This window comes from Calonectris borealis, chromosome 13 (assembly GCF_964195595.1).
Source record: "Calonectris borealis chromosome 13, bCalBor7.hap1.2, whole genome shotgun sequence".
NCBI lineage: Eukaryota > Metazoa > Chordata > Aves > Procellariiformes > Procellariidae > Calonectris > Calonectris borealis.
The window spans coordinates 22,065,891-22,092,475 of record NC_134324.1 but is presented as its reverse complement, the minus strand read 5'-3'; the positions used below and the strand labels follow the sequence as shown (position 1 = coordinate 22,092,475).

The window sequence follows — 26,585 nt, the reverse complement described above, 5'->3', positions numbered from 1 at the left end:
GGGGTTTGTGCCTGTGTCTCCCCAGGGTTCCTCTCCCCGTGGCCGGGTGCGGGCGCTGATCCCCCGGCAGCTTTCCCGGCGGCTGCCGACCCTCCGCCCGGTCCCTGCCCAGGACGGCGAAAGAAAAGGGGCTGGAGAGGTGGCAGCTGAACACGGGGATTATTTTTATCAAGTCTTTTGTACAGCTTGAGGAGAGGCTGTGCCCAGGTCCCGGTACCTAGCGGGGGAGAAGAGACGCGACGCAGAAGGGTGAAAGGTGGAGGATGGTCCTTGTCCCACCCCAGGCATTGAAAAGGAAAAATAATAAAGAAAGAAATCCCGGAGAGCACCTCGGTGCCCAAAGTGGTGTCGGTGCTGGGGGTGAGCCCCCAGCCGCCCGGGCAGGTTTCCCCTTTGATCAACCAGCATCTCGGCTCGCCGGCGGCTTCGCTCCGCGAGGGCTCTCGCACAGGGACAGCACCAGGGCTTTTTTTTTTAAGCATTATTAGTAGTATTATTTCTTCCTTTTGGCAGCCGTTCGGGGGCACGGTGAGGCCTCCTGTGTGTTGGCGCTGGTCACGGGAGAGCTCATCTTTTCTGTCGGTAAGAGCAGTTACGGGAGGGTTGAGGGCGGGAAAGACCGGGGATGATTATTCATAAGTGAGGTTCCCGTGGCTGTGAGATACTGAAAACAAGGCTTTTATCCAGGGCTTTATATTAATGATTTGTTTACGCTAGGTGCTTTAATTGACATTAGATGAAAGCTGACATATGCATTAGTTTTATATAGCTCAGGCTTTTTTTTTTTTTTTTTTTTTTTAATGTGCATCTCAACCCTTTTTCAAGTTGGGGATATTTACTGCAAATAGTATTTAAAAAAAAAAACCCACCAGGAGATAAGAGATGGTAAATAGAGATTCAAAGGGAATGAGACTACGGCAACGAGCTGCTCCGGAGGACTTCATGCCGTGCGTGCAGGGACAGAGCAAGGAGAGGTAATGCTGCATCCCCTTGCTGGGAGCGGAAAGCACCGTGCGAACACGCGGAGCTGCAAAAAAAGCCATGCTAGCCTAATATTGCAACCGTCTTCTTGGGATGGCTGCAAATTTGGGGGGCGGGGGGACTTGGGAGGGGGCTGGGGTGAGAAAAGGGGGCTGCACACCCACGGGGACACCCAGAGAGGCAACGGGGGGGCCCTGCCCAGCTGCTCCCAGGCCCCCCCAGCAGCACCAGCTCATCACAGCCCATCCCTACAAGCTCCACGTAAATATATAAATATATACATCTCTCTCCATAGGTGTGCTTGTGCGTGTGCCCGCTGGGAATCCCCGCTCAGCCTCGCTGCTGGCTGAGCCCAGGGCATGGAGCAGCGGCCGCCTCCCCCTGCCCTGCCAGGCTGCTGGGTCTGGCCCTGATACCTGGAAAGGTGAAAAAAATGGGAAAAAAAGTGGTTTGGATCAGAGCAAGACCCTGAGTTTTTCAATAGAAAGGCTGCAAACTAGAAAAGACCAAACAACAACAACAAAGAAATGATGTTTTCATTACTGTAATAGAACAGTTAAGTATTTCTATATCGATTCATACATTAAAATCGAAATGTCATGGATTAAACCAAGCGGATTATATATAATAGTTTACATTTGTACTTACAAAATGCAAAATTCACATATAAGTTTTATATATTAAATATGAACCACATGTCAATGTTTTATATTAGTTTAATGGTTATAAATGACATATACATTTCAGAGATATATATATGTGAACGGCATATATGATATCTATAGTTACATTTAGTTGTTTTTTTTTAATTTATACATACACACACACACACACATGTATATGTGCAGTGCGTACACGCTGCCGTTGGGTGAGGCTGCAAGTGGTTAACGGGCATTTGGAGGCCGCGGGCGCGTGCTGTGCCCAGCCGCTCCTCTGCTCCGCTCCCCGCGGGCTCCGGGCTGGGCTTGTTTTCTTTCATTGTCTTCTTCACCATCTGTTTTCTTTTTGCAGGACTTAAATATTATAATTCTTTTTTTTGAAAAAAAAAAAAACAAAAAGCACCTGAGGAAAAATACCCCATCCGCAAGTGCCTTTGAAGGACTTGAAGGATGCACCGACGAGTGGCAGAAGCTTTTTTTTTTTTAAAAAATCATCTCTGCCTCTAAATGCAAATCTTTCCTTGAGCCGTTGCTTGGCTGTCGTTATTTAAAGCACTAATTTGGAAAAGCTCCCTTCGCAGGGCTGTGCAGCCGCACCCACGCCGCTGCGGGAGGGCAGGAGCCGGGGCGGCCGCGGGACCCGCAGCCCCCGGAGCGGGGTGCCCAGCCCGCGCCCGGCACCGGGATGCGTCACCCAAGGGGAAGGAGAACGGGCAGGGTGCGGCTGGGGGGAGCGATGGGGTGAGCTCGGGATGCGCTCGCTTTCCTTCGGGTTGGGTTTCAGGGGCTTTTTTAAATGCAATATGGGAAACCCCTTAATACTGGCAGCAGGGCAAAGCGAGGGAGTTAAAAAAATATATATGCTTAGATCTAAGGCAAACACAGCACAGGGGAGGGGGGGAAAAGAAGGAGAGGGGAGAAAGAGGGCAAGAAGGTGTGTGTGGCTGGGAGGGGGAGGGACCAGGCTCCGGGGGTCCCGGGGATCCGCTCAGCCCAAAGCTGCTCCCGAACAGGCAGCCGCCCCGCGGGGGGAGGCAGCCCGAGCCCACCCCGCCGGTGCGGGAGCGGAGGAAGACGTTGGGCTGCGAGAAGCACTGATTGCTTTTGGACCCGTTCGCTCCTGCATGCTTTATCCTGGCCGAGGCTTCGGGGTATGCTTTTTTTAATCTTTTTTTTTTTTTTTTTTTGGCACAAGAGCTGCACTAAACAAGTCTCTCCCCATCACCCACAGCCCCGCTCGATCCCGCATTGGAAACACAAGCAGCGTTCGAGGGCTTTTTTGGTGGGGTTGTGTCAACAGCCCCTGCCGCGGCTGCGGGGTGGGGTGCGAGGGGGGCCCTGTGCGTGTGCCCCCCCGCCGCCCTCGCAGGCTCCATTGTTGTTCTGGCATGCACCTCTTCCGCCCGCGATCGGGATTTTATGGTTCTAAATCGGTTGTCGTCTCATCTGGAGTATTGTTCGGGTCGGGCCAGCCCCGGCGTTACGGGGCCAGCGTCACATCACCCCAGCAGCGCCTGCCGCCCCAAAGGGCCCCAGACCGTGGTCCCCAGGTCTCTTCTCTTCTTCTTCCTCGCAGCCAGACCCCGAGGATCCCCGTGGTTTTGCTCCCGCCCGTATTCTTCTTCCACCTGTGTTGATGTTTTTACCAATCCCACTCAGATAAGCACAGTTCAAAAGGTTTTTCTTTTTTTTTTACTCTTCCTTAGTTTTCCTTCAGTTTAATTCACCTCCTCGTTCCCTTCCCCTCCTCTGCCCTTCATCCCTTTCCATCACTTCCCGGCCCCCGCTCTCCCTCCCGGCCGCACGTGCGGGGAAGATGGACGAGCGGCAGTGCCCGGACGCCAGCCGACAGCAATCGGCTTCCAGGGCATTTCCCAGCCACCCCCCTCCCACAAGGATTTCAGTTTATTTAGCTCCATCTTTCCAAATTAAAACAAGATCGTCCCAAAGGTGCCAGCAGCAAAGGCCGAGTCATTTCCAAGTTTATTCAGGATTTATTTCATTTATTTAGAGATGAAACTATTTCTTCCAGTGCGTATTTTCCTGCCTTTCCCCTGCCTGGCGCTGCCTTCCCCTGGGCGGGCAGCGAGCGGAGCTGAGGGCAGGCACGCAGCGCTCCCACCCCTGTTCCTATCTCGGCAGAGATCCCTGCTGCGGGGTCAGGAGATGAACCCTGTAGGCTCCTGAAACAGCTTCGTTTCAAGCGCTTTCACACCCGTAACACCCTCCAGCATCAGCAAAACCGCCAGCCAGCCTGCGGGCAAGGTCTGGCTTTGCAGACGCAGGGCAAAATGTGGGGGTTCGGTCCGGGGCGGTGTGGCCAGGGCCGTTTCACTGCTGTGAAGGGAAAGACTAGAGAGGGTATTAAAGCCAAGAAACCGAGCCAGGCACTTTCTGCTTCACGGCGTTTCGTACAGGAGCCATCACAACGAGCAAAGCTGCCGCTCCAGAGCAAAAAAACCAGCAGCCTCAAACTTTCAGCCTGGAGAAATCACATTCTACAAATCCATCCCAAGAAATCAAACCAATGCAAAAAAAAAAATCATCTCAGCTGGCAACTAGGAGCCTGGCCGGCTCCCGTCCTGGCACCAGGCATCGCTCTGCCGGCCGCCGGAGCCGGGGGGAACCCACCGCAGCCCCCGACCAGCTCCGCAGCCCGACTCCCACAGCGCTATCACGAGGATGCCGCCTCGTAAGCTTTTTCCTTGAAAACCCAGGACCCTGCTGGTGTAGGGTGCCAAAACTCAAGAAACTCTCAGCAAACAGGGGTTGACTCCTGTTTTATGAAGTAATCATTGTTGAGGGGACTTGACGCCTGGATTTTCACATGCTCGGCTTAACAGGGGATTTATTCAGGGGAACAGTTGGAGCATGCAGCATCAGCAGCTCATTAGCATCAGAGACAATGCCCCTCCAGTTTCAGACTAAAAAGTGGGTTTAGTTTTCCCTATATAACTTCATTGTAAGGGTTTAGGGAGTCACAAGAGAGCTGAGTTTAAATTCATTGTATTAAAAGCCCTGAAACAGGTTCAATCACACTTGAAATGGCTGGGAAGGGCAGGCGAGCAGCAGCCAGGCTTTGCTTTTCTCCCCACCTCTCTATTCCCGAAGACTCGGTCCCACGGAGGAGCGGTCAGAAGAGCCCTTCTGGAGGTGAGAAGCCCCCAAACACATGGTTATTCCTGCACCCCCGTCGCTCTGGGACGGACAGGTTCGCCAAACACAACCTTTCTCCTCCCACCCAGCAGCAGGACCAGCAAAGCTGCCAAAGATATCCCCTGGGAAGGTCTGGATCTGCCACGGGAGGAGTAGGACAATGTAAAAGGTTACAGGGTTTAAGCACCAAGAGGGAGGAACAAGGTTATATAAAGTTTTACAGGCCAGAACAAAGACCTTGAATATATTAAAAGAAAACAAACATAGGGATGAGGTCAGCCACACACGTGCTCCCAGGTTGGTTTGGACTCTTTAAGCAATTTGGGGGTTGATCGACAGTTTTTAAGGAACAAAAGCAGGGCTACCCAAACCGAAGGACTTCCTAGAGGGAGATGCGGGGCTGGAGTGGGCGACCTGGCAAAGAGCTCCTGGTACGGACAGCGTGGGAACCGCGTCATGGGCGAAGCCACTGAAATAAGACTTGACGCCTATGTTGAAGACTCACTTTCAGGTTGAACTGTACACTTGCAGAGCAAGTCAGACCACGGAACTCGGGAACAGGGAGAAAAACCCACCCTTATCCAAGAGCTCTCCCCACGGAGCGTGAAGCTGGAGCAGAATCCCAACTCGATGCATCCCTGGAGAAGCCCACGACTTTCCTCCTTCCCGAACAAGAGCATCACTCACAGTGCTGCCAAGCATCAGCCCGGCTGTGATACCGCTACCCGCTTCCATGGCACCCCAAACGCTGGGCGCTGCGTGTTTGCAAGCTATACATCACCTCTCTGCCCCTTCTTTTGTTTCGGTGTCAGCTCCCCTCTCGGGGAGCGGCTCCCACTTCCTACTCGAGGAACGGAGTTGAGGTGAAGGAAGCGCTGATAATAAAGATAGCTTCCCACGCCCTAAAAAATTTCCTTTCCACTCAAGCGAGCATTTGCACGTACATCAGCTACTAATTTTAGGACGAAGCTTTTAGCCATATGTGAGAGCGTCTCCTGAAAGCCGCTGAACGCTGCGCAGTGTACTTCTAGGGAGACGCAGCCCTGACGGCCCCGACCACCGGGCCCTGGTACTGACGGGCACCCGTAAAAGTCACAGCTGCTACTTGAAAGACAACGTGCAGACACTGCTTTGCTATCCCACATTATGCACTGACAGATTTACAGAAGTCTGGGACATACTGAGACTTATTGCTTCAGTTTTATGTACTAAGGAGCAATAAAATCTTCCGAGAAGTTAACTCTGTACCATTCTGGCTCCTTCCTTTCTGCCCAGCCTGAAGGGAAAAGGCGTACGGAGGAAATAAATTCCTACCACATCCACCATCATTTACTCCAGAGCATTCCCACCGTAAGAAGAATAAACCCAAGGAGTGATGATCAAGCACAAAATGAACACTTCATGCATTTTATTGAGTCTATTTAAATTTGCATTATGACATCTTACATAGGGAACAAACTCCTCCTAAATGTTAGCTATCAAATCTGGTCAAACTCTTGTCCAATGACCTCAGAGTACCATTTTGTATTAAACAAGTCCAGTATAAACAGATGTAAAGCACTGTACAAAAAAAAAAAAAAAAGAAAAAAGAAAACTGTTACATTCTCAGTTGAATTCAGGGCTTCCCAACCAACAGCCCTACTAGCAGATAGTGAAATTCAGGAAGGGGTCTCGGGTATTTTAGCTTAAGGGAACAAAACCAGATAAAGCAATCAAAACAAATTCAATGGTATGTTTCCCCACAAGAAAAAGAAGGAAAAAAAAAACCCAAGAGATACCTCCTATCAAAAAGAGGTTGGGAAGCCCTGGTATAACAGATGCAAGCTGCTTTTCTTTTTTTAACACAACACAACTTATATGTACTTTGGGTAAGTTACCATCGATTCTGTCTCTTCACCCTCCTCCTTCCCTCCCTAGTCAAGGATAAACAAACAAAAAGCCCAGTGTACGTAAAGGTTGGAAATAGTTCTGAAGTTGTTACAAATTCCCTTAACGCGGCTCCAAGCCAACCCTCATCCAAGGCACCTCCTCCTGGGAGCGGGCAGCGGAGCCGGCAGACACTTCCGTAACGACTGTGCACCTCATCAGCTCCACACGTGCTTACAGACCCTTACTCGAGCAACGCGAGCCCCCGCGGTAGGAGCAAGGATGACCGGTGAGAAAACCCCAGACGTCGGACGGTTACACGAACGTACACGTTAATGCAAAGGATCCCAAACTAAAGATAAGGCTGCGGCTCAGCCGACAGGATGAAGCTTTGTATGGCAGTGTGACGGTGAAGACCACGCTAGGAGATCCAGAAAACCCCTCATCGCACTGCTAAAGGTCAGAGACCGATGGTCAGCCTTAACTGATTTCTTTTCTCGTCTTCACATTAGACCCTCATTATTATGAGACCACTGGGAACCTCCTCTTCGTGTAGGCAACCATTTCAAGATAAACAGCGACTGCAGATATTCCAGGGAAACGGTCCTTTGGACTCTCCGTATTTGCATAACCCAGACAAGTGACGGGAAACTGGAATGACAGTCATTATGGTCCATTGTGCCAACTTCGGTGGGAAATCCATTCGTTTGCAAGTTGACACAATGGACAATTATGGCTCCTTCAAAACTGGTACGGTATCACGCCAGTGCAGCTGCTGTGCCTGCACATCAATATGTTCTTACAGAACGTCTTTGAACTTTTATTGAGTAATTTCTATGCATGCAGTACCTACACTAATCAAATCATGTTTAAAACAAGTCAATTAACTGCCTACAAGTTCTTTGCAAAAAACCCAACTTGTTCAAAGAAATAAAAAAGTGCACGTGAAAGGGAAATCTAACAAACCCCAGGAATAATTCTTCACAGTCTTTTCATTGGATAAAGCCCCAATTAAAAAAAAAGAAAGCAAGCACCCACAACTCTGTCTTGGTTCACAATCCGAGTTAAAGTATCAAACACACTCTGAAATAAAAAAGACTGCGCGTTCTTCTAGGTTTTGACCTCGTGACTGCTTTGATGGCTGTGCATGGAGGTCCTGCGGCAGGTCTGTCCTGTCAGAAAGGAATTAAGCTCACACGCCAGACAGATCTTCGCAGCAGGGGCTTGGGAGGTTCGCAGTTTGGAAAAACCACCACGGTAACTACTGAGGCAGGCGGTAAGAGGGAACCTCTTCAGAAATAAAATAAAGCAACAGCCCTCGATGCAAAAGAAACCATGCCGCTCCCAGGGAGGGGAGTTCTGCCGGCTTTGAAGGAAGGCCGGGAGAGGCTCCCACACGGTGGCACTGTGAACCAGGCAGCCGAGGCAACAGGGCTGCCTCTGCCTCTTCAGACTCATCCTCTCCCCACAAGCAGGCCTTTGCAAAGGACAAAACTAGCCACTTTAACCCTTCGCAGGGCTACAAGCCTGAGTGAAGCGGCTGCGTCCCTCCTGTAATACCGAGAAAGCGTAAACCGAGGGAAGCGGCAAGTACAAACGCTCAACACCACAGTGATTCATAAACTGTGAATTAGGCTAATTGTGAACCTTGTTAAAGTAGTGCGTCTTTCCTATTTTGTTAGCAACTGAAGTGTTAATATTGGCTTTTCCTAACTCCAATCTAACTTTAAAAGAATAGAAATTGAATTACCACAGAGGCTGACAGATGACTCGGCTACATAAAGAGGTCTTTGCTGTATCAGCAATTTAATTTCTGCCAACTCCAGACGTCAGACAACGAACCCCCAGCGCCAGTAGCAACGCTCAGCATCGGAAAAGGCATATAAAACATTGCGAACATTCAAGGTCTCCTGAACTGAGGTTAAATTATTTGTTCTTGGTACCATTTGGGAAACCTCCAACGTTTTATTAGTTGCTATTGTTACAGAAAGATAAAATGTTAAGGCATGCCACTATTAAGCTATAACAAAACTGTAAAGTTGATTCTACCAACGTGAACAGTTACTGGAAACTCAGAACATTGAAAAGAAAGCTATGTTGAATGACACGTATCACAGCCGTGCTCCACATTAATTAGCACTAGCGGGCTCCTTTCTTTCTGGTCACCAGCCTTAGTCCTCAGAGATGCGCATCAGACTTCCAAAATCTAACATGGTATTCACGTAGAGAGGGGTTTTTTTTCCTTCTAATTCTACGCTCCAGTAAGTCAGTAAAGCTACTGGAAACTGCAACTGATAGCATGTATTTGCTGTGTGAACGCTACTGGAAGAAATTCAGAAGTGTTATTTTGTTGAGGAAATTTTGGCATAGAGAGTCCAGCATCTGAAATTAATAGCTAACTTCCAATTTTACAGTGATGCATGTCAGAGGGAAAAATTTAAAAACATGAGCTTATTTATTCTTCGTTCAAAAATACACGTATCCCCTCTGCCACGATGGTGTGTCCCACCAGGAGGAAAGCGAGCTCAATAGCCAGTCAGGGTTTCCCACTGAACCAGACACCACAAAACGCACACGTAGAAAAAATTTTGAATTTTGGGACATTGTGGAATCCTTAACTAGCTGATGAGATGTTAAAATGGCTTAGAGCAGAGACTATAGTTTATGCAACCACCACTATAAACACCAAAAATGTGTTTTAATTAGGAAAAAAGAGATAGGCCAGCTTTGGTTTTGCCATCTGAGGAACAAGCAACATTTCCCATATAGCCAGCAAGAGCAGTTCATATCCCTTCGTAACTACTGCCCTGGAGTTGAAATAAATACTGCCTTCCCTGTTGCACATGTAAGCTAGGAAAAAAAAAAATCATTAGAGAATAAAACAAAGAATGGGTCATTGAGGGGAGGGATGTTTTCCCCCGACACTGATGAGAGTTGCGGTACATTCTCCAATTCTCAATTTCAATATGCCACGCACATAATTTTAAAAGTAAATTCAGCTCATTTTAATCCATCCAATAGGAGTGTAAGGAGTTTTTTGGGGTTTTTTAATGTTATTCTTAGAATTGGCTACACATTTAAGTGTACTCCCATAATCAATTATCGTTTTCAAATGTAACCTAACACTCTAATAATCTGTTTCCCAGTTAATACTTGAGTTATTTTTCTGTGGCACTTGAGGCACAGGCTACCAATACTGGATATTCACTCAACGAATCCAGGTTACTTATATAGTTGAAGCTGGTGGGGAAGAAAAAAAACCTGTCAGTACTTGTCTGCTGAATAGTTACACAGAGTTGCCTCAAAAATTGAAAGTAAAAGTTGATAGAAAAATTGGGCATAAACCTCACTGAATGAACTGGTACATACCGGTCTGTATTATTACATATTAGCAACCATACCAAGAAATAACCAGCCGTTAGAACAGTTTCTAATTTTGATCATCTTTTTTGGTGGCATTACTGAGCCAAAACACTGCAATTATAACATTTAATTTCCTTTTTTTTAATGCAATTAAGATGTCTAATTCAATTGTTTTTATATTACAGTAGCTGTTCACATAAATAGTACAGATATGCACTGCTCTTGACAGGTACACAGTTACAAAAGCAGCTCTTTTGTTTTTAGTTTGCTCTCCGTGTGGTGGGTTTTGTATGAAAAGCATTCTTGATTTCTAAGCATGGTACAATTTTAATTCTTAATGCGTTAGTACAACAGTGCATTGGAAAAGTACTGAGCTTCTACAAAAAAGCTTTACAATTTTAAAACAGATTTTTTTTTTTTATTTAAACAAGCATAGGCAATTCTTATATTTCCACAACAAGATAAATATCCCAATTAAGCTAACAGCTCATCCTACAGCGTGCCATAGTGATGGGGAAAGGGCTAACATTAGTGTTATTTACACAGACATGTCCAATATTAACCCAGTATGAAAATTAAAAGTATGTTCAAGTGTGCAATTAAGTTCATATTATTTTTTCAGACAGTTGGATTTCTTGCAAAAATTCCTCCACGACTCATGTACATTTAGCTGGGATGACTTCTCAAAGAACTCCTCATAAGCACAATCTTCAGGACAAAATGTTTATTGGACTGGGATGGCAGGGGCTGGGTGGGGGAAGAACTTAATACTTCTTCACAAAGAAAAAAAATATTTTTAAGTGGGTAGATGTCTTTGGACAAGTGAAATTTAACACCCAAACTGACCAGATCTTGAAAACCCTAATTAAAGAAATTTTCCAATTTTAAAAGCTTGAATCCAGAGAAAATGCTTTCATGAGGGAAGATTCACTCCAAGTCATTACTATACATTGAGGTACCACTCAAAAAGTGGCCATAAAGGAAGTGACTTCTTTGCCCATCACTATCACACTAGCTGCTTGGCCATAAATTCAGATCTCATTTAGACAACACTCTCTCTGTTACCAGAAGCTAAGACTGCTCTGCGACAAATGGGACAAGTGGAATTTTCTGATAACCAGCGATCAATGCAGTGGACGTGATACTCGTGCGAACAAGGCAATTTACGGAGCTTGTTGCCTTCCGTGTACTCTGTAATACACACACTACAGGTTTTCAGAGCATCGCTCTCACCAAAATTCCTCATTGCTAGGTTGTCAATTTGTTCTTTGGTGAGTCCTCTTGGTTGGTCATCGTCATCTTCGTTTAGTAGGAAAAATTGTGCTAGGCTAAGGAATGGTAAAGAACCACTTTCTTCAAATGTGACCGATCCCCTCGTATTCCGACCTTCCCGTCTGGCACCAGATGTTGAACCGCCTTCATTACCACCTTCATACACCTCCCCTGAGCCAACATCTGTACCTTCATTGCTTGAAGTACCACCGCCTCCGTTCTGGGGCTCAGAAGCATCCACGTTCTGATTCGGAGTTGGGCCACTAGGATCTGCATCACTATCACTATACATAAAGTAACTCAGCTCTCCGAAGCCTGTCATTATCTGCCTCAGCATAGTCTGAATAGCAACTGATGTAGTCTCACTCAAGCCTGTGTTTAAGATCCTACGGATAGGAATCCTAATGGTACTGACGTAAGTTCTCACTCCAGCCCGTTCTGAACGTGAAAATGTGCGCCTAAACCCTCCCCGTTCACTTTCGTAAGTGACTGTGTTGTTAGGTGTCTGGGACCTGGACCGAGTTCTGTTGGCTATGCTGTCTCTTTGCCGATATTCTCCTGGACGAACTCTTCTCACCTGAAGATCAAGTACTATGGTAGGAGGCCTCTGCCCAGGAGTTGCGGACTCACTGGTGCCGTTAGTTTCTGAAGAACCTGCTGCTTGAGGAACAGGTCTCGTTTCAGGGGTTGAAAACAGAACTGCATTTTCACTTGGCATCTCAGTCCCCACTGTATGCTGCCTTAATGTCACATGCTGCCTAGTTCTAGAGCTTCCCTCAGCTTCATTCACTGAGGAGTGGTCAAGTGTTTGAGATGATGTATTGTGATGAGACCTGCGAGGAGTCTCACTCACTGGATTAATAGGTGACCTACTTCTATCAGTCCTAGCCCGCGTTCTCCGCTGTTCTGGACTCCTACTTCTCGCTCTCCTCTGCCCTCTAGGAGGGGAAGCTTCCTCAGTGGTCAGCTCCTCCGAAGTGCTCCTTTCTGATCCAGGCTGCCTTACAGATGGCGATTCAGACCTTGGAATTTCAGAGTCACTTTGGCTGTTTTCCAAATCCTCCCCACCGGAAGGCTCTACAGATGGCTCATTCTCAGTTTCTGGATTTGTGTTCCCATTATTACGGTTGACATTTATTTCCAAACTGAATCTGAAGTCACCACTATTTGGGTTAGTCCGGCTCACCGCTCTCCAAGACTGGTTTCCTCGTTGCCCACTTCGTGTTGTATTTCCAGTCTGTCGGACTGAATTAAGCCAGTCTATTATAGAATCTCCATTTGAAACATCTTCTGCGGACTCTGCACCTGCGAAAAAGACAGGGAACTACCGAAATTAGAGTACTGAGCTAATTTTGGAGTGATCTTTTCCAAGAACATAATTGCTTAGTTTAACAAGTGACAATTTAGAAGTGCTTAATCCTACCAAGTGCTATTGTGGTTTCACACGTAGCATCACAATTCTTATCTACCAGAGCTCTTTTAAGAGAGCAGGAGTGGACATTTTTCTAATATGTACAGATAGGCTGCAGCCATCACATAGCAAACAAGTCATCAAAATAACACATACTGTTTATCGTAAGTAAATGGAAAGTCACATTTCAGGTGTCATAACACATCAATATTCTGTGTTTTCCTTTCCAAACAATTAAGTGATCTATCAACTGCTAAATAGAGAACTAAGTTTGTCCTGACCCTCCACTTGAAGAATAGCTTTATAGCAAATCTATCTCACTAAAGAATGAACCCCAGTGGTAAGCTCCAAGCATTCTCCACCAATCTCTATAGAAGGGTGATAACGAAAGCAATACAGCATCTTTGGAAGGGAAGAATGGTGAATAAAAAAAAAGAGGGATTGCCAGAAAGCATCCCAGAAGGGAGCAGACAGGAAGGCAATCAAAAAAAAAAAAAAAAAGAGAAACAAATCTAAATGAAACTGTCTTGATGCAAGTAACAGATGCGTTATGAGTGAAATCTGTCCCAAACTGACCTCTGCAGTAGATATCAGACATAACGTTCACTTAGTTTTGAAACAAAGCTCACCTTGCACCTGCCTAGGCTTAACTTGTTCCACTCCTGCACTCAAGTTAAGGTCCTTATGGGGTGCTAAAGTTAAGAGTTTTCACAAATACTGTATATACCTCTATTCTCATCACTGTTTTGCTGTGGCGGACCTTCTTTAACTTGGTGTAGCCTTCTCAGCAACTCTTCTTCAGTAATTTCACCTTAGAAAATAAGCAAAATTTTCCAAAAATATTTCCAAATCATATGTATGGCAACCATTATCAAAAGCTTCTAAAGAAGGTACAAGCCACTGCTTGTCTTTTTTTCTAATTAAATCCTGCCATAATGAGACTGCCAAACACGTTGCTAAGGGGAAGTTCAGATACTTCAGCACCATTGTCCTAAGTACATTTTGCTGAAGCTGAAACAGTTTCAACCTATTCAAGACAGATGTGCTTTCTGGTTCTGTAACCTCTACACCTTATCAGCAATTTTCATCATCCTATACCAATTAAATGGCTGTCCAGAGTAAAATATTTAAGATAACACCTTCACAAGCATGAAAAAAAGGTTTAAATTAGTTGAAGTCATGTTTTAAATTAGAACTGGTTTGAATTAGGTATCATCCTATAAAGAGTCAATTTAAAGTAATAAGTCAATTGAAAACCGAGATAAAAACGCCCATGCAGAATCTCGCACCAGACTACTTATCCTAGTTATGAACTCAATCTCACCAGCACAAAATTTTCACACAGATGCTTAAGGAAGGTTACTTTTCGATCAAAAATATCTAAGGGTCCATAACTGGAACTGAGTCAACTCTGGGTGTTCCTGCCAAGTTGTGTAAACACTAGACTTTTGTATCTGATGAATCCACATCATCCTAACTACCTCTCCACTAGTCAGGGAACCTCTCAAATTTGAGTACGCACAAATTAGTAAGAAGCTACTGCCTACCATGGAACACAACTGCAGCACACAAACTAAATGGGTGAAACAGTTTCAGGAGAACAGAAAATGACACAAATCGCCTACAGGCGATTCTAGTAAGAGGTACATAAACAAGCATTACCTACCTGGTGTTCCTAGCAAATTGTTATCTCTCATAAGCCTGTAGTCCTCTTCACTCAGGTTGTTTACAAACTGATAGAAAGCTTCTTCTCGATCTAACCGATCTAGCTGACTCTGACGTTGTGCTTCTGATTGATCGATATTTCCTTTATCACTAGAATCTGAGCTTTCCATCTTGATGAGTGGAAGAGTACCTAAAAAGGAGAAAATAAATCCTTCATCCAGCGTAGTGAAATATAGCACGAAATTTAGGTATGTTTAACCTGTACTACATCCTTCATTGTTATCCTTAAATTTGGCGGGGGGGGGGGAGGGAGGGGGGAGGAGTAGTTTGCTAATGAAGCTTCAGTTAAGATACGCTACTTAACTACAGGGATCATATATGAAATAATTCTCAAAGTATGAACCTCTTCAAGAAGTACAAACAAAATCTACGCCTATCGTTATCAAATACTCAACAAAGCAGCAGGTATGAACACGCAGAATAATATCAGCCATAACCCTTAGTCCATCTTTACATAGTTGGCTACGTGTCCACAACTATCCGCTTTTTAGCGTAAAACATTCCCAAGACTGCAACTGCCTCACAAATCACAAAGCATGCCTTACAGTGCCATTCCACAGTGTAGTACAAGGCATAAGCAAGCAGGAATCAGTCTAACTTACTGCCTGCTGTAAGAAACACCCTCTTCAACATCCAAGTGAATTTTAACAGAATGAAGGGGTTATGAAGAATTTAAATATAGAAGACAGAAGATGCCATGGAACACCAGGTGTGCAAAAAAACCCCCAAACACACCAAAAAACAAACAACCCGGACTATCAGTTTCCTCAAAAAAGGAAAAGGGTTTATAAAATCAACTTTGTAGTTTTATGTCAAGAGAAGAATTTGCTTGCCAGCTTCAGCATTTACTGAATTACTGATGACTAGAATCGATGACCAGAATTTCCAGGACAAAACTCCACAGTGTATACCAGGTATAACTTCTGCTATAAAGAGCTGTCTTCTATATTGTGTATTTTTTAATATAACCTTCTCCTCATATTGTTTTTCATTTGGTTGAGATCCTTGACAATGTCTCTCTCTAAAAATAAAAATTATTGATGAATGCCATGTCTATATTTGATAAATATTACAACAAAATACATGCAAATGCAGGAGACATTCTGGCACTACTTGTGCCATGCAAATATATCAAATGAAGTTAAAATAATAACTAGTTTCCTTAATCACTACGCCTCGCTATTCACAACATCAAGAATTTTCCTGCACAACTGGTAGAATCTAGTTACTCAGAGAGGTGATTAGCAAGCTAATCCTCTGCATGCTAAAAAGCTCTGCAATAACATTCCCCATCAGAAAACATTCCTTTCATTTAAACCATACTTCATGTGACATGAAAATACTGGAAGAATAAAGCTTTTCTGCTTCTCACTGGAAAATTTCCAACACTTAGACATCTGTCTAGTGCAAAAAGCATCTTTTTTTGGTTTGTCAGCACAGCTGTCAAGTCAAGACTGCCCACAGTTTACATTAGTGCTTCTCCACAGAAGAGCAGCACTGCATGATCTCCAGGGGTAGTTTATTTCAGCTGCTATTGTGAAAATTAAAGTGCACAACCTCAGTGTGTAACAGTAGAAAATTCCACAGGATAGAACATCCCATTATTGCAGACTTGCAGATTATAAAATAGCTACTCCAACCCTCTTTGTCTTGAATTCTGACGCAGTAGAACTTGTTTTTAAGTTAGTCATATTAAGACACAAATTACGTGTTGCCACTCAGTAATACAGTATGCAAGGCTCCTGGTATTATTTGGTTCTATGAATTTCTGCCATTTTACCAAAGAAATTAGGCTTAATTTTCACCTTTTTATCAGTAAGCAGCAGCAATCATTAGGGTTACTACCATTTCAAATGGAAGCCTATCAGCTTTCTCTGCATTGCTAAATCTCTGGTGCAATCTAAAGACTCACGGCCCATCTGAAGACTTGCATGTGACATGCTGTCAAATACACAGATAAATGAACCCATTCACAGTGAAAGTTGTGCAATGGTTTCAGCAGGTATGTTCAACTTGGACTGGGCTCAGTTATGAAATCTGTATGTCCTTCAAATCTCAGGCACATACTTCTAATGAGAAGATAGCTTGCTTGAAACTCAAACAACTTTTTACAAGCTTTCTGTAGCAGAATTATGACTCCAAGTAACTTCACTTAAACACATACTCATTCTAGAGAAGGTACCAGAAATATAAAGACAGCTGCTTTTAAAAGAAACATCTGAATAAAGCTTCAAGTAGAACGAGAGACTTGCATCCAAAATAAAACATGGAAAGATGCATTAGTTCTCTGGGGATACACATCAAAACTCTAACCAGCATTCCCTTTTTTAGGACAACAATGAAACAAAGTTGAGACTACAATTAAGAAAATAAGGGAATATAGTAAGATGCTAAGGGACAGGAGCAGCATAAAGTTTTGTAAAATATTTTCCCCAAAATGACCGCCACCTTGGTATTTACTGACTTTAAAACACATAGAATGTCTTCATAAAGATAGCAATATTAACGTATTTGAAAGCATTAGACTAATTCTACAACAGCTTTTAAAAAAGAAAAGCGCACTATGCATACAAAGCATGACATTTGTCTACTGCTTTTGCGTTGAAATTTTCCTTTTAACTGCAATTCCAGTGCTTGCAGGCACCTTAGCTATATAACGCCTATTTGATTCAAAGACATTTGCCCATGCCATTTCAGAAGATGAAGGGGTACTGTTCGTGATCAGGGAAAAAGGGAGAGTCAAAACAAGTGAAGTGGGAGGGAAAAAAATAATCTCTTCTTTACCAACAGACTGATGTACACTTTGATAAGTGATTCTTTAGGAAACGCTCAGAATAAGTCGAAGTCAGTCTTACTTATTTCCAGGTTTGCTCCTCTCTTCTCCTCCATCATCTCATATCTTCCCTCCTAAGCCATAAAATCAGCTATTGATCAAGACTGAAAAGATGCTATTGCTAAGAAAAAAGCCTCAGAGGTAGGATCTTGAATTAAGAATTTAATTTACATTAGGACTATTTCTACTAGCATCAAACTCGCTGTATTTTCCTACTGCAAGCTACTGTAACAGATTACACGGGTCCACTGTACCCCAATTTCATGCTGTTTAGCTTCAGTGTCCTAGAAATGCTATCAATCTGTATGGGATGTTTACATTGATGGAAATACAGATGGCAAAGAAACGCATAAATGCACATCAACACATTCTCCCTACCTTACTGTTGACAGCAAATGGGACGATACTCTTCAAACTAGAGCTCTGATATTATAGCCAGTAAATGGACAATAGGATTTCTACGCCAAGGCTTCTGCTACTTTCTCTCTCTTCACTGTCCACTCAGCTCATTGTCCACATTGCCCATTTTAAGCTTCACGTCCCACACCACTGCAGAGCACTACATTACCAGACTGAACTTACTAGAATATTTAGACTACTACTGCCTCAGCATGACTCCGTAGGTTCCATCTGGCTGTACAACAGGATTTCCACATCCACAGTGGCAGTTGCTACGTCATCTCGCTCCTATTTCAGCATGGTACAGTGCTGCAGAAATAACTTGAAAACCTGTCCCTCATTCAGGATTCTGCTCTCAGCTCATCCACTGCAGAAAATTAAGTCCGGCTTAAGGAAGCTGACTACAGTAACACAGAGAAACCTGATGAGGGAAAACCAGGAGGTATACTATTAAGTTACAACAAAATAACCAACATTTGATTATCTAATAAGCAGGTGCACTTCAACTGTTGTTTCTCTTTCTTCCAGTGGTTTAGTTCAACTCAAAGTAAGACTTTGTTCTTATCCAAGTTAAAAGATTCAGAATTTCCTTCTTTAGTGTCCTCCCTTCTCAGCACTGAGTTGACAAAGGGTGGGGAAGGTCACATCTCTGAGCAGGAAGTTCAGATCTGTTGATTATTGCTGACTTCAGCTGAGATATCCAGCAATGAAAAACTCTTTATGGGAAAACGGGGGGCGGGAAATCACCTAAAGGCTGCACAAAACAAGAGAATCATAGCTAGAATAAAAAAACTTCTCCTCTAAAAAAAAAGGGAAAAAAAAAAAAAGAAATTAGGGGAAATATTCTTCAGCAGCTGAATATCCACACACATTAACTACAGTGAACTCTTAATTGGTGTTCTCATCCTTCCACAAGTCAGCAAAGTATCTTCCCTGCAGTTATGCTTCAACAATCTCAGAGATTTCAGAGCACAAATGACTAGCTGTCTCTCCACTGCTGCTAGAGACTGCAGGAGCAAAAACAGTAAGCCCACAAAAGGTATAGTTTGTTACATTCTTTTATTCAAAAGGAAGTAATACTATGCTTTTTCGGATAGCAACAATTTAAGAGTACTAGATATTGCTTCAATAATGCAAAGCTATCATTCTTACAGTACAAGAAATATTTTACATCTTCCCTCATGCCAAGTCGTGTGTAAACTAAACCCAATCAGTCGGGAATTTACTACTGCTTAAAAACAGTCTAGTGGGACAGCAAGCAGTGATAAAATACTTGCATTGTCCATTTACCTTCAACAATAACACTGTGTCTCTCCATACTGCTCAGCACCTATGGACTACAGAATTCTTCCCAGAAAAAGTACTAATGGGCCATAAGGCACAGTGATAAATCACTAGCTCTTCCACCTTCAAAAATGTGTAACATCTCCTGACATTAGTTATCTGTATTGAATACCAAGAGACTACCTTAGCCTGCATTCCTGATCTTTTAAATTTAAAAAAAAATTACATAAAACATTAGAACTCCCATTAAACTAACTAGGTAAAACTTAGAAGATCTGACAAACTCAGAAATCACTCATTTGCAGGGTTAAAAGAAAAAGCAATATCTTAAAGTTAGAATCTTCATTAGATTTATGGGGCAAGTCTCAAATTTTAACAGGAGAAAGGCACTCAATTAGTTAAACTGCAGAAACAATTCAGATGCTCGTGAGCTAGCTGTGCAAGAAAAATGTCCTCTAAAATTCCCCCCATCTAGGTGTACCGGTATTTCAACGTTACATGAGAATTTGTAGTGCCCTGTATGTTAGGAACGTTTCCTGAATTACCTCACGTCCCACCAACATAATTAATACCTTTGTATAAACAAAAAAGATGATGGCAATATGAGTAAGTGTTTCATAGATGTGCTCAGCAGAAGGTTAATTTCTCATTTATGATTCATAACCTCATCTTAATTAGGTACTTCAACCGGTAGAGCACCTTGCTTACTTCCAGTCTGCAGAAATTATCAAACCCTTTGACTAAAAGAAGTGACTTAGCAGTGCAAGCCAAAAATACTCATTTTCTGTGCTGGGTTGTTACAGATTAACTGTTTTTTCCTCCCCTACTTTCACTGAACATACCTCAAAGACATTTTAGCTCTACAGCAGAAGCACAACACAGCTGTCTGTTCAAAGCGCTTTCCATGAACTCTGACTTCAGCAGCTCTAACATACCGTCCCATTTGGCAGGACCAGCCCCAGCCAGCAGTCTCTCCAATTCCATTTCTCAAATGACACAGGAACAGCAGCTAGAACAGGCAGTTCTCTCTGTTACCGCGGGTTCTTTAAGCACAAACAGAACCAACTTCATGTGCAATATTCATCTGACCCACCCCACCTCCCAACTACCAGATTTTCCTGGAAGAATTAAAAGTTGAAAAATAGTTTCCATGCCAGTCAGTATCCATTTTCTCAATACTCAAAACTAGCAGAAAGTAAGACATAACAGAAACTACGTTTTCATCTTAAATATTTCATCATTCAAGTCTGCAAGCTCAAAAGCAGAAGCAAAAACTGACTGTCAGTGAATCCTATCATTAAAGGAAAAAGATACCATAAAACAGTAAAATGAATCAGCTATCTATTTGCATTATACACGGAGCTTCATTATGTCAAGTTTGGGTTTTTCTTCTTTTTGTGCAGGTGCACAAGTTTCCTTTTGTGATCACACTGAAGGCTTTGATAGCATAGGTACAATTCACTCATCTCCATCTTAGAAACGGTAACAAGCAACAAACTTTTCTAGTTTTCAAAGTTGCATCATGAATTTTGGATGTACTCTTTTTTTCCCCCCCTGATATTCTTGCTTTCTATTGACACTCCGATGAACAACAGATCTACGCTCTTACTGGATTTCTACTAAACCTACCACAAATTTTAAACACTCAAGAACTCTCTATGTCCTCTTTGCCTCAAAAACTATCATGGAACATGTACCACTTTTGGAAAGCTGGAAGGAAATTTTGTCTTCTATTAAGATGTATAGCGTGTAAATTGCTATATAATTTAAATGCCAGCTTAACAAGGAATGTTAAACATCAATTCAGCTATTTTACTACCCCAGTATGTTTCAAAGCAAAGGCTGTAAAACAAGATGTCATTCTGAACATACATTTTAAACAATAGAAAGCAGATTAATACTTTTGCAGAACAGTTGCAGAAAATTCCACAGAATAAAAAAGAAAAGAGGAAAACATTTCAACAGATGAACTGTTGAGATGAAGAAGAGAAACACTCTTAGAGGTACTAGCAACTCCTGAGAAGTCAGAATGAAGTGAAGAAATCAGAGTACAAAATCCCAGCAGTCTCCAACGGTCCTACAGTATCTAAGGCAGAGTAGCCATCTTACTGTATAAATTCCCACCTCAAAGAGCTCTAGTTAAAAACGTTTTCCAATGTTATCTTCCATACAGAAGGGTAGAGCTTAGCAATTCCAGAATACTGAGAGCATGTGGAATGAAGATGGAGCTCTGAAAATAAAATGCAGTAAGCATTGCCAAAATCCAGGGCTTCACATTTTATCATCTGCACTTACTAGAACAACACTTTTCACATACAAGTTGAAAATAAAATTAAGACAGTACTGCATTTGCCCTCAAATTCAGATGGTATCACAGAAGAGAAAGCTTAGCCTATACAAGGTGTAACAAGTTTCCAGCGCTGGTGTCTCATGAAACGATGCTCTTTTCCCCCAGAAGTGAGCTTCCCGCTAGGTCAGCAAGCAGAAGGCCCACTCTGCAGCTCAAAGGAAGAAATAAAGCTGCACACAAGTAAGCAGTATTAACAGGATTGACATCCAAGGAAGTTGTACCCACAAAACTACATGATGACCATCATGTAGTGTTTTGATTTCTAAGAAACAGAACTTCTAGCTAGTGAAAGCACTAAGCCAATCATAACTCACTGAATTTCAATTAAAAAAGAAAAACCCATCTTTAAATTTATTACCAAATTTCACTCTCTCCACAAAACTGCTGCTAATACAGCTACTACTGACAGTAAAAGGCCAGTAAAACAATGACAATCACCACAATCACAACCCTCACAGGAATTCCGATACATGGATTTTTGTTGTAGTTGATGTCGAGTGCCTAACAAATATAGAAGTGGAAAATAAAATTAAGTAAAATTTATTTGAATTTAAATAGATATCTGTAAGACTTGAATTCCATTCCTGATGATATACCAAGGCAGGCAAGCTCAAGCATTTTAACAAGACTACGTGCACATACATCTTGCATATTGAAATTAAGAGTGCTCTAAGCAAAATGTTTTTAAGTTACTAAATGAAGAGAAAATGCGCGCTGACTTTTCCTACATATTCAATTATCGGTAGACAGTTTTATGAGACCATATAACTCTGCAGACCTCCTTGAGTAAAAAGCTGAGCTTCAACACTGCACATCAGCACAAAGTTACTAACAAGTACCTCATAAATATAAACCTGAACAGTTTGAAGGAGACACAGGCTTGTATGTTTCTTATGATCTTAACTGCAGCCAGGAACCTGTGCAAAAGCAAAGCAGAGTCTCTGTGATGCTTCTGGCTATCCCTACTCGCCATACAAAGGTCCTGACTCTGCCACACTGTTTAGAAGTATTGTTTTTGAGATGCACAAGACCGTCATGAAAATATCTTGAAAACGGAGATGTTCATGTTTTGTTTTATCCCTTCAAGATTAATTTTTGCAAGCTCAAGAGCTGATAAGTTTTCATTGACACTGAGATTAAGTCACAAAAACTTGGATAAATACCCAATAATCTTGTTTGGATTCAAATGTTTTAATACACAGAAACTGAGTTCTCTACAAACAAAATTAGAACAGCCTAATAATGTTAATCTATATTAAATTGGACTTAAATGCAATCTTTAGACTCAAGTATATGAAGTCATAACATTGTGTAAAAAAAAAAAAATTACAACACCTCCACTGCAACTAGAAGCATTCTACTAAGATCAAGGGATTTATTTTGATACATTCCCATAGGGAAGAGGAATAAAGGAACAAGCTAGGCAGTATATTAATATATAGGTGTTTTGAAAACATTTCCATTTAAGGATGACACTATCCATTCCCCTAAAAATACCAGTACAATAGTGGAGACCAGACACTTGTAACACTGTTTTCCAGTATACCTTGGCACGTCTATGAATTCAGTAATATGGAAAATAAATATGATACATATGACAACCACTACAGGCTTGAAAAATGCTGGCGTGGTTATTTCAGTGACAAACATTTATGTAGTCAGAATCGCTGATGAAGAGAACACTGTAATTGTTATGCTTTAGTGGTCTAACATAACAAGAATCCCTTAATTTTATAATGTGTGGTGTGTTTTCCTGTCAGGAGATGGCAAGACATAATTCCAAGCTATAATTCTTTTAATTCCAAAATGGTAAACCTGTAGAGAGAATAGTCAGTTTAAGTGCTAGTTGACCACTACGACAAAACTAAGCATCTGACTCTCAATTAAGATAATTAACTGCACAAGAAGCAGCCAACGGTTTATTTTTTTTAAAAAGACTTGACAAGTCACTGCAATTAAAATTCAGGGACAAATTGGTGTCAGAGCTTCTTTAGCATTTTGACAACAATTTACAACTTGAAATTAACCAGTACTGCCAATATGGACAGGGAAAATAAACCAGATGTGTGGTGGTACTATTGGGTACAATCGAGTTTGAATTCTTGTTTACAAGCTTCTCTGTATAAAGACTCTTCCTGAAAAATGGTGAAACAAACAAAACTATTATATAAAAAAATAAAATCTCTATTTTTTGCTGTGAAACCTTCTGTCAGGCTCCTTTTACTACACACTAGAATCAAGACACATAACCAACCTTAATAACTACATTACAGATATACTATTATATACAACCCGATATTGGTCCTCCATTAAATCTTCAGATCACTGAAGATAAAGTAATATATACATCTAGCTGGACTGGACAATGGTTTTGAAATACAGTAAACAGAAACCTTACTGACAACCAGCAGTATTAAAAAGCAAAGGAAAAACTTGCACAGGAAGCTAAAGTGACAGAGCAAAGATGACATGATTAACTGAAGAGAAACTAATAGGACAGGAATAGCAAACATCACCGGTTTTAACAGGTCACAAGCTGATCAAGACCCTTACAACACACATAGCGAGATATGAAGAGTTCCTCCTGCCTGTCTCCCACAACAGGGCTTCTTGTCTCAACTCATGTGAAGAACAGACTGAAAACGCGGTCCTGAAGAGCTGTGATTCCTTAAGTAGGCACTAAACAGTATGGCGAAGCCCAAGAGAGTGGCTATAATTCCCCCCCACACTCCATCCCTCCAAAAAGGGGCCAGTTTCAATTCCTCCTCCAGCCTAACCGGATAGCTAGAGGGTGAGGGGCCCAGCAGCCCTCCCCGAGGGGGGAGCGCAAACCCTCCTCCAGCTCCAAATGGAGGAACAGGTTCGCCCCGCTTCGGCGGGAGGCCCTGCCACACGCCCCGGGAAAAAGGGGAAAAGTCCCCAGGGTGACAGAGCCCAGCCCATCCAGGGGAGACAGGGGCCGAGATCCCCGCAGTGCCCCGGGCACACCCGCGCGCAGACCGCCATCACCGCCCCCAGCTTCATCACGGCACCCCGCTCCGCCTCTGCCGCGGGGCGGTTTCGGCCTCTCGAGCCCCGCGGAGCCAGGAGCTGCCCTGCCCTGCCCGGGACCCCACAGTCCGCACGGCGGGGGTCCAGAGCAGGGGCAGAGGGGCCCCGCAGCCCGCGGCCGCCCCCGACTCCGGGCGGGGGCCGCAGCTGCCGCCGCCTCCCCTGGGCCTGGGCCTCTCCCTTCTCCGGGCCATTTTGAGAGTCCGCCTCCGGCCTCGATACTCACCACCCGCCGCCACCGCCCACCGCCGCCTCCCCAGTTCTCGGTCCGCTGCTCTCCCCGCTCCTCAGCGGGCTCGGTCCTGGCTCGCCCCGCTCCGTCCGTCCCCAAACAGCCGCAGCGTCGCCCTCCCTCCCCTCTCAGGCGGCCATTTTCTGCTCCATTGTTACCAAGGAACGGGGGCCCGGAAGCGGCCGCCGACAAACGGAAGTGAAGGCGCACGCGCCTCTGCGCAGGCGCCGCCCCCCCCTCCGGCGTGGTGGGGAGGGGGGAGCGCGGCCCAACGAGAGGAGCCTGGAGGACCGCGCGGGTAGAGCGGCCCCAGCGCCGAGGGCGCGCCGCCATTTTGAAGAGGGGCAAAGGCCCGAGGGCTGTGGCCGGGTGGTATAGAGGCGGGGTGGTTGGCGGGGGTCTTCACGGCCACCCTCAGCCCGCAGCCTCCTGCTGCCCCGCGGGGATTCGGAGGGTCCCGGCGCTCAGCAGTGCCCGCCTGTGGTGCCATTAGGGCGCAGCAGCAGTAGGGCCTGTGTCCCCACAGGAGCCGGGCCTCTCCGTGCGGGGGCCACTTCATGTCGCCTCACGGTGTGCGGCGGGCCGAGGTGCCAGCACTCGAGGCTGGCAATGGCCAACATTTCCAAAGGCTGTGGAAAAAATTGTCAGCGAGGAGTGGCATCTGTCGGTGCAGACATTCGTTCTCCTCGCCTTCTAACTGTAGCAGCGTTTCCCCTCTCCTCATGCTGGGTTTTCTCTGCTGCCTAACCTGGTGTTGTGTATTAAAGACAACTGTCACACTATATAAAAGATAAGATACTCCTATTTTCCAATATGAGCCTTAATTAACTGAACACCAGACTTACCATGTTCTCTAAGTCTTGTTCTTAGGTTAAATTTTTCTGCAGTTCTTCCCCTCTCATTGAAACTATAAATTGCAGCTCTGTTACCTCCAGGGTCAGCCCGTCTCCCTGGTGGCATTCTGGCAGAGAAGTGAAATCAGGAATCGATAAGACATAGTGAGAAGAAAACTGTGGCTGAAAAGAAATAGTTAGGAGAAAAGCAGGAGAGAATAAACCTTGTTTCAGTTTTGAACCCAAGGGAGCTCATGCTGTACTGAGTATCGGTGCTGGTGTAAGGAGAGGGAAAGATTAAGGCTCTGCAGACTTGTCTCCCGTAGAGAACGGAAGGGATTCCCTCAGAGTTTGGGAAGATCCCACTGTACTGCCTGAAAAGTCTCTCTTGAAAAGGAATTTAAGGAAAACAGAGATGTCTTCCAAGGAAGTCCTCTTTGTTTTCAAGCAAGATCCTGTACATAGAGAAGAAACATATTTCTGAGGATTTATGTGGTTTCAGAAGCCCACAAGACACTCTTGTTTCTCCTTTTGGCAGTTTATTATAATAGTATTGAGATTACCATCAAGTTTAGGGGTGGTTGCATTTAAAGTTTGTTGAACCATAAATGGGTAGAAAGATACAAGCCCAACTTTCAATGTAAATGAAGTGTTTCTAAATATTCACAGTTTAAATTTCCCCCTTCAGACTTGAGAACTTAAAGGCAGCTACAGTGTTTGTGCTAGAGAGAATGCAGGGGTCAGGTACCGGGCATATTTCTCATCAGTTTTACTGGCTACAGCAAGGGACCAGGAAGGGAAGTGGGTTGGAAGCGGACTGAAGGCTGTGATACCAAAGTCATTAGTAATGGAGAGCTAAAGGAGTCCCAGTTTCATCTGGAGCAGATGTAGGTTCCCAACTATATTTTTGTTGTATTAACCAGAACATAAAGCACAGAAGTTTATTCCAGCTGCAGAAAGACAGATGATACTTCATATCGCACATAGTTGGAGTGACGGAGAGGTGATACCTAATCCAGCATAAAACTTGCTTGCAGAAGGTTAACCTGTTACGTGTTTAAAAGCGAATCGGAGTTGGGAGACTGAGTTTAAATCAGATCAGTCCTTTGCATCATTACTGCAATATAGATCCTGCATTACAGTTGGATTTACTGTAGGGTCAAACCACGA

At 43.9% G+C, this 26,585-nt stretch overlaps 1 protein-coding gene across 4 annotated transcripts; it reads right to left on the bottom strand.

Moving 5' to 3' along the window:
* Positions 1-6,187: 6,187 nt before the first annotated feature.
* RLIM (ring finger protein, LIM domain interacting) lies at positions 6,188-24,750 on the bottom strand. Of its 4 annotated transcripts, XM_075162485.1 has the most exons (4): positions 24,577-24,750; positions 14,375-14,563; positions 13,436-13,519; positions 6,188-12,602 (listed from the first exon to the last, which is right to left on the bottom strand). In XM_075162485.1, the coding sequence occupies exons 2-4, from the start codon at positions 14,541-14,543 to the stop codon at positions 11,068-11,070; spliced, it is 1,788 nt and encodes a 595-aa protein (XP_075018586.1). In that variant the 5' UTR covers positions 14,544-14,563; positions 24,577-24,750; the 3' UTR covers positions 6,188-11,067. The 4 variants fall into 4 exon arrangements, with proteins under 4 accessions (XP_075018586.1, XP_075018588.1, XP_075018587.1 ...); XM_075162487.1 differs by lacking the exon at positions 13,436-13,519; XM_075162486.1 differs by lacking the exons at positions 13,436-13,519; positions 24,577-24,750 and adding an exon at positions 19,885-20,876.
* Between the last annotated feature and the right edge of the window lie 1,835 nt (positions 24,751-26,585).

Bases quoted from the DNA above. Each gene is read 5' to 3' on its own strand.
- RLIM (XM_075162485.1), bottom strand. From the start codon at position 14,543: ATGGAAAGCTCAGATTCTAGTGATAAAGGAAATATCGATCAATCAGAA. The intron at 13,520-14,374 runs GTAGGTAATGCT...TTATTTTCTAAG, and splicing joins CAATTTGCTAGGAACACCAG to GTGAAATTACTGAAGAAGAG. The intron at 12,603-13,435 runs GTATATACAGTA...TCTTTTTCGCAG, and splicing joins AAACAGTGATGAGAATAGAG to GTGCAGAGTCCGCAGAAGAT.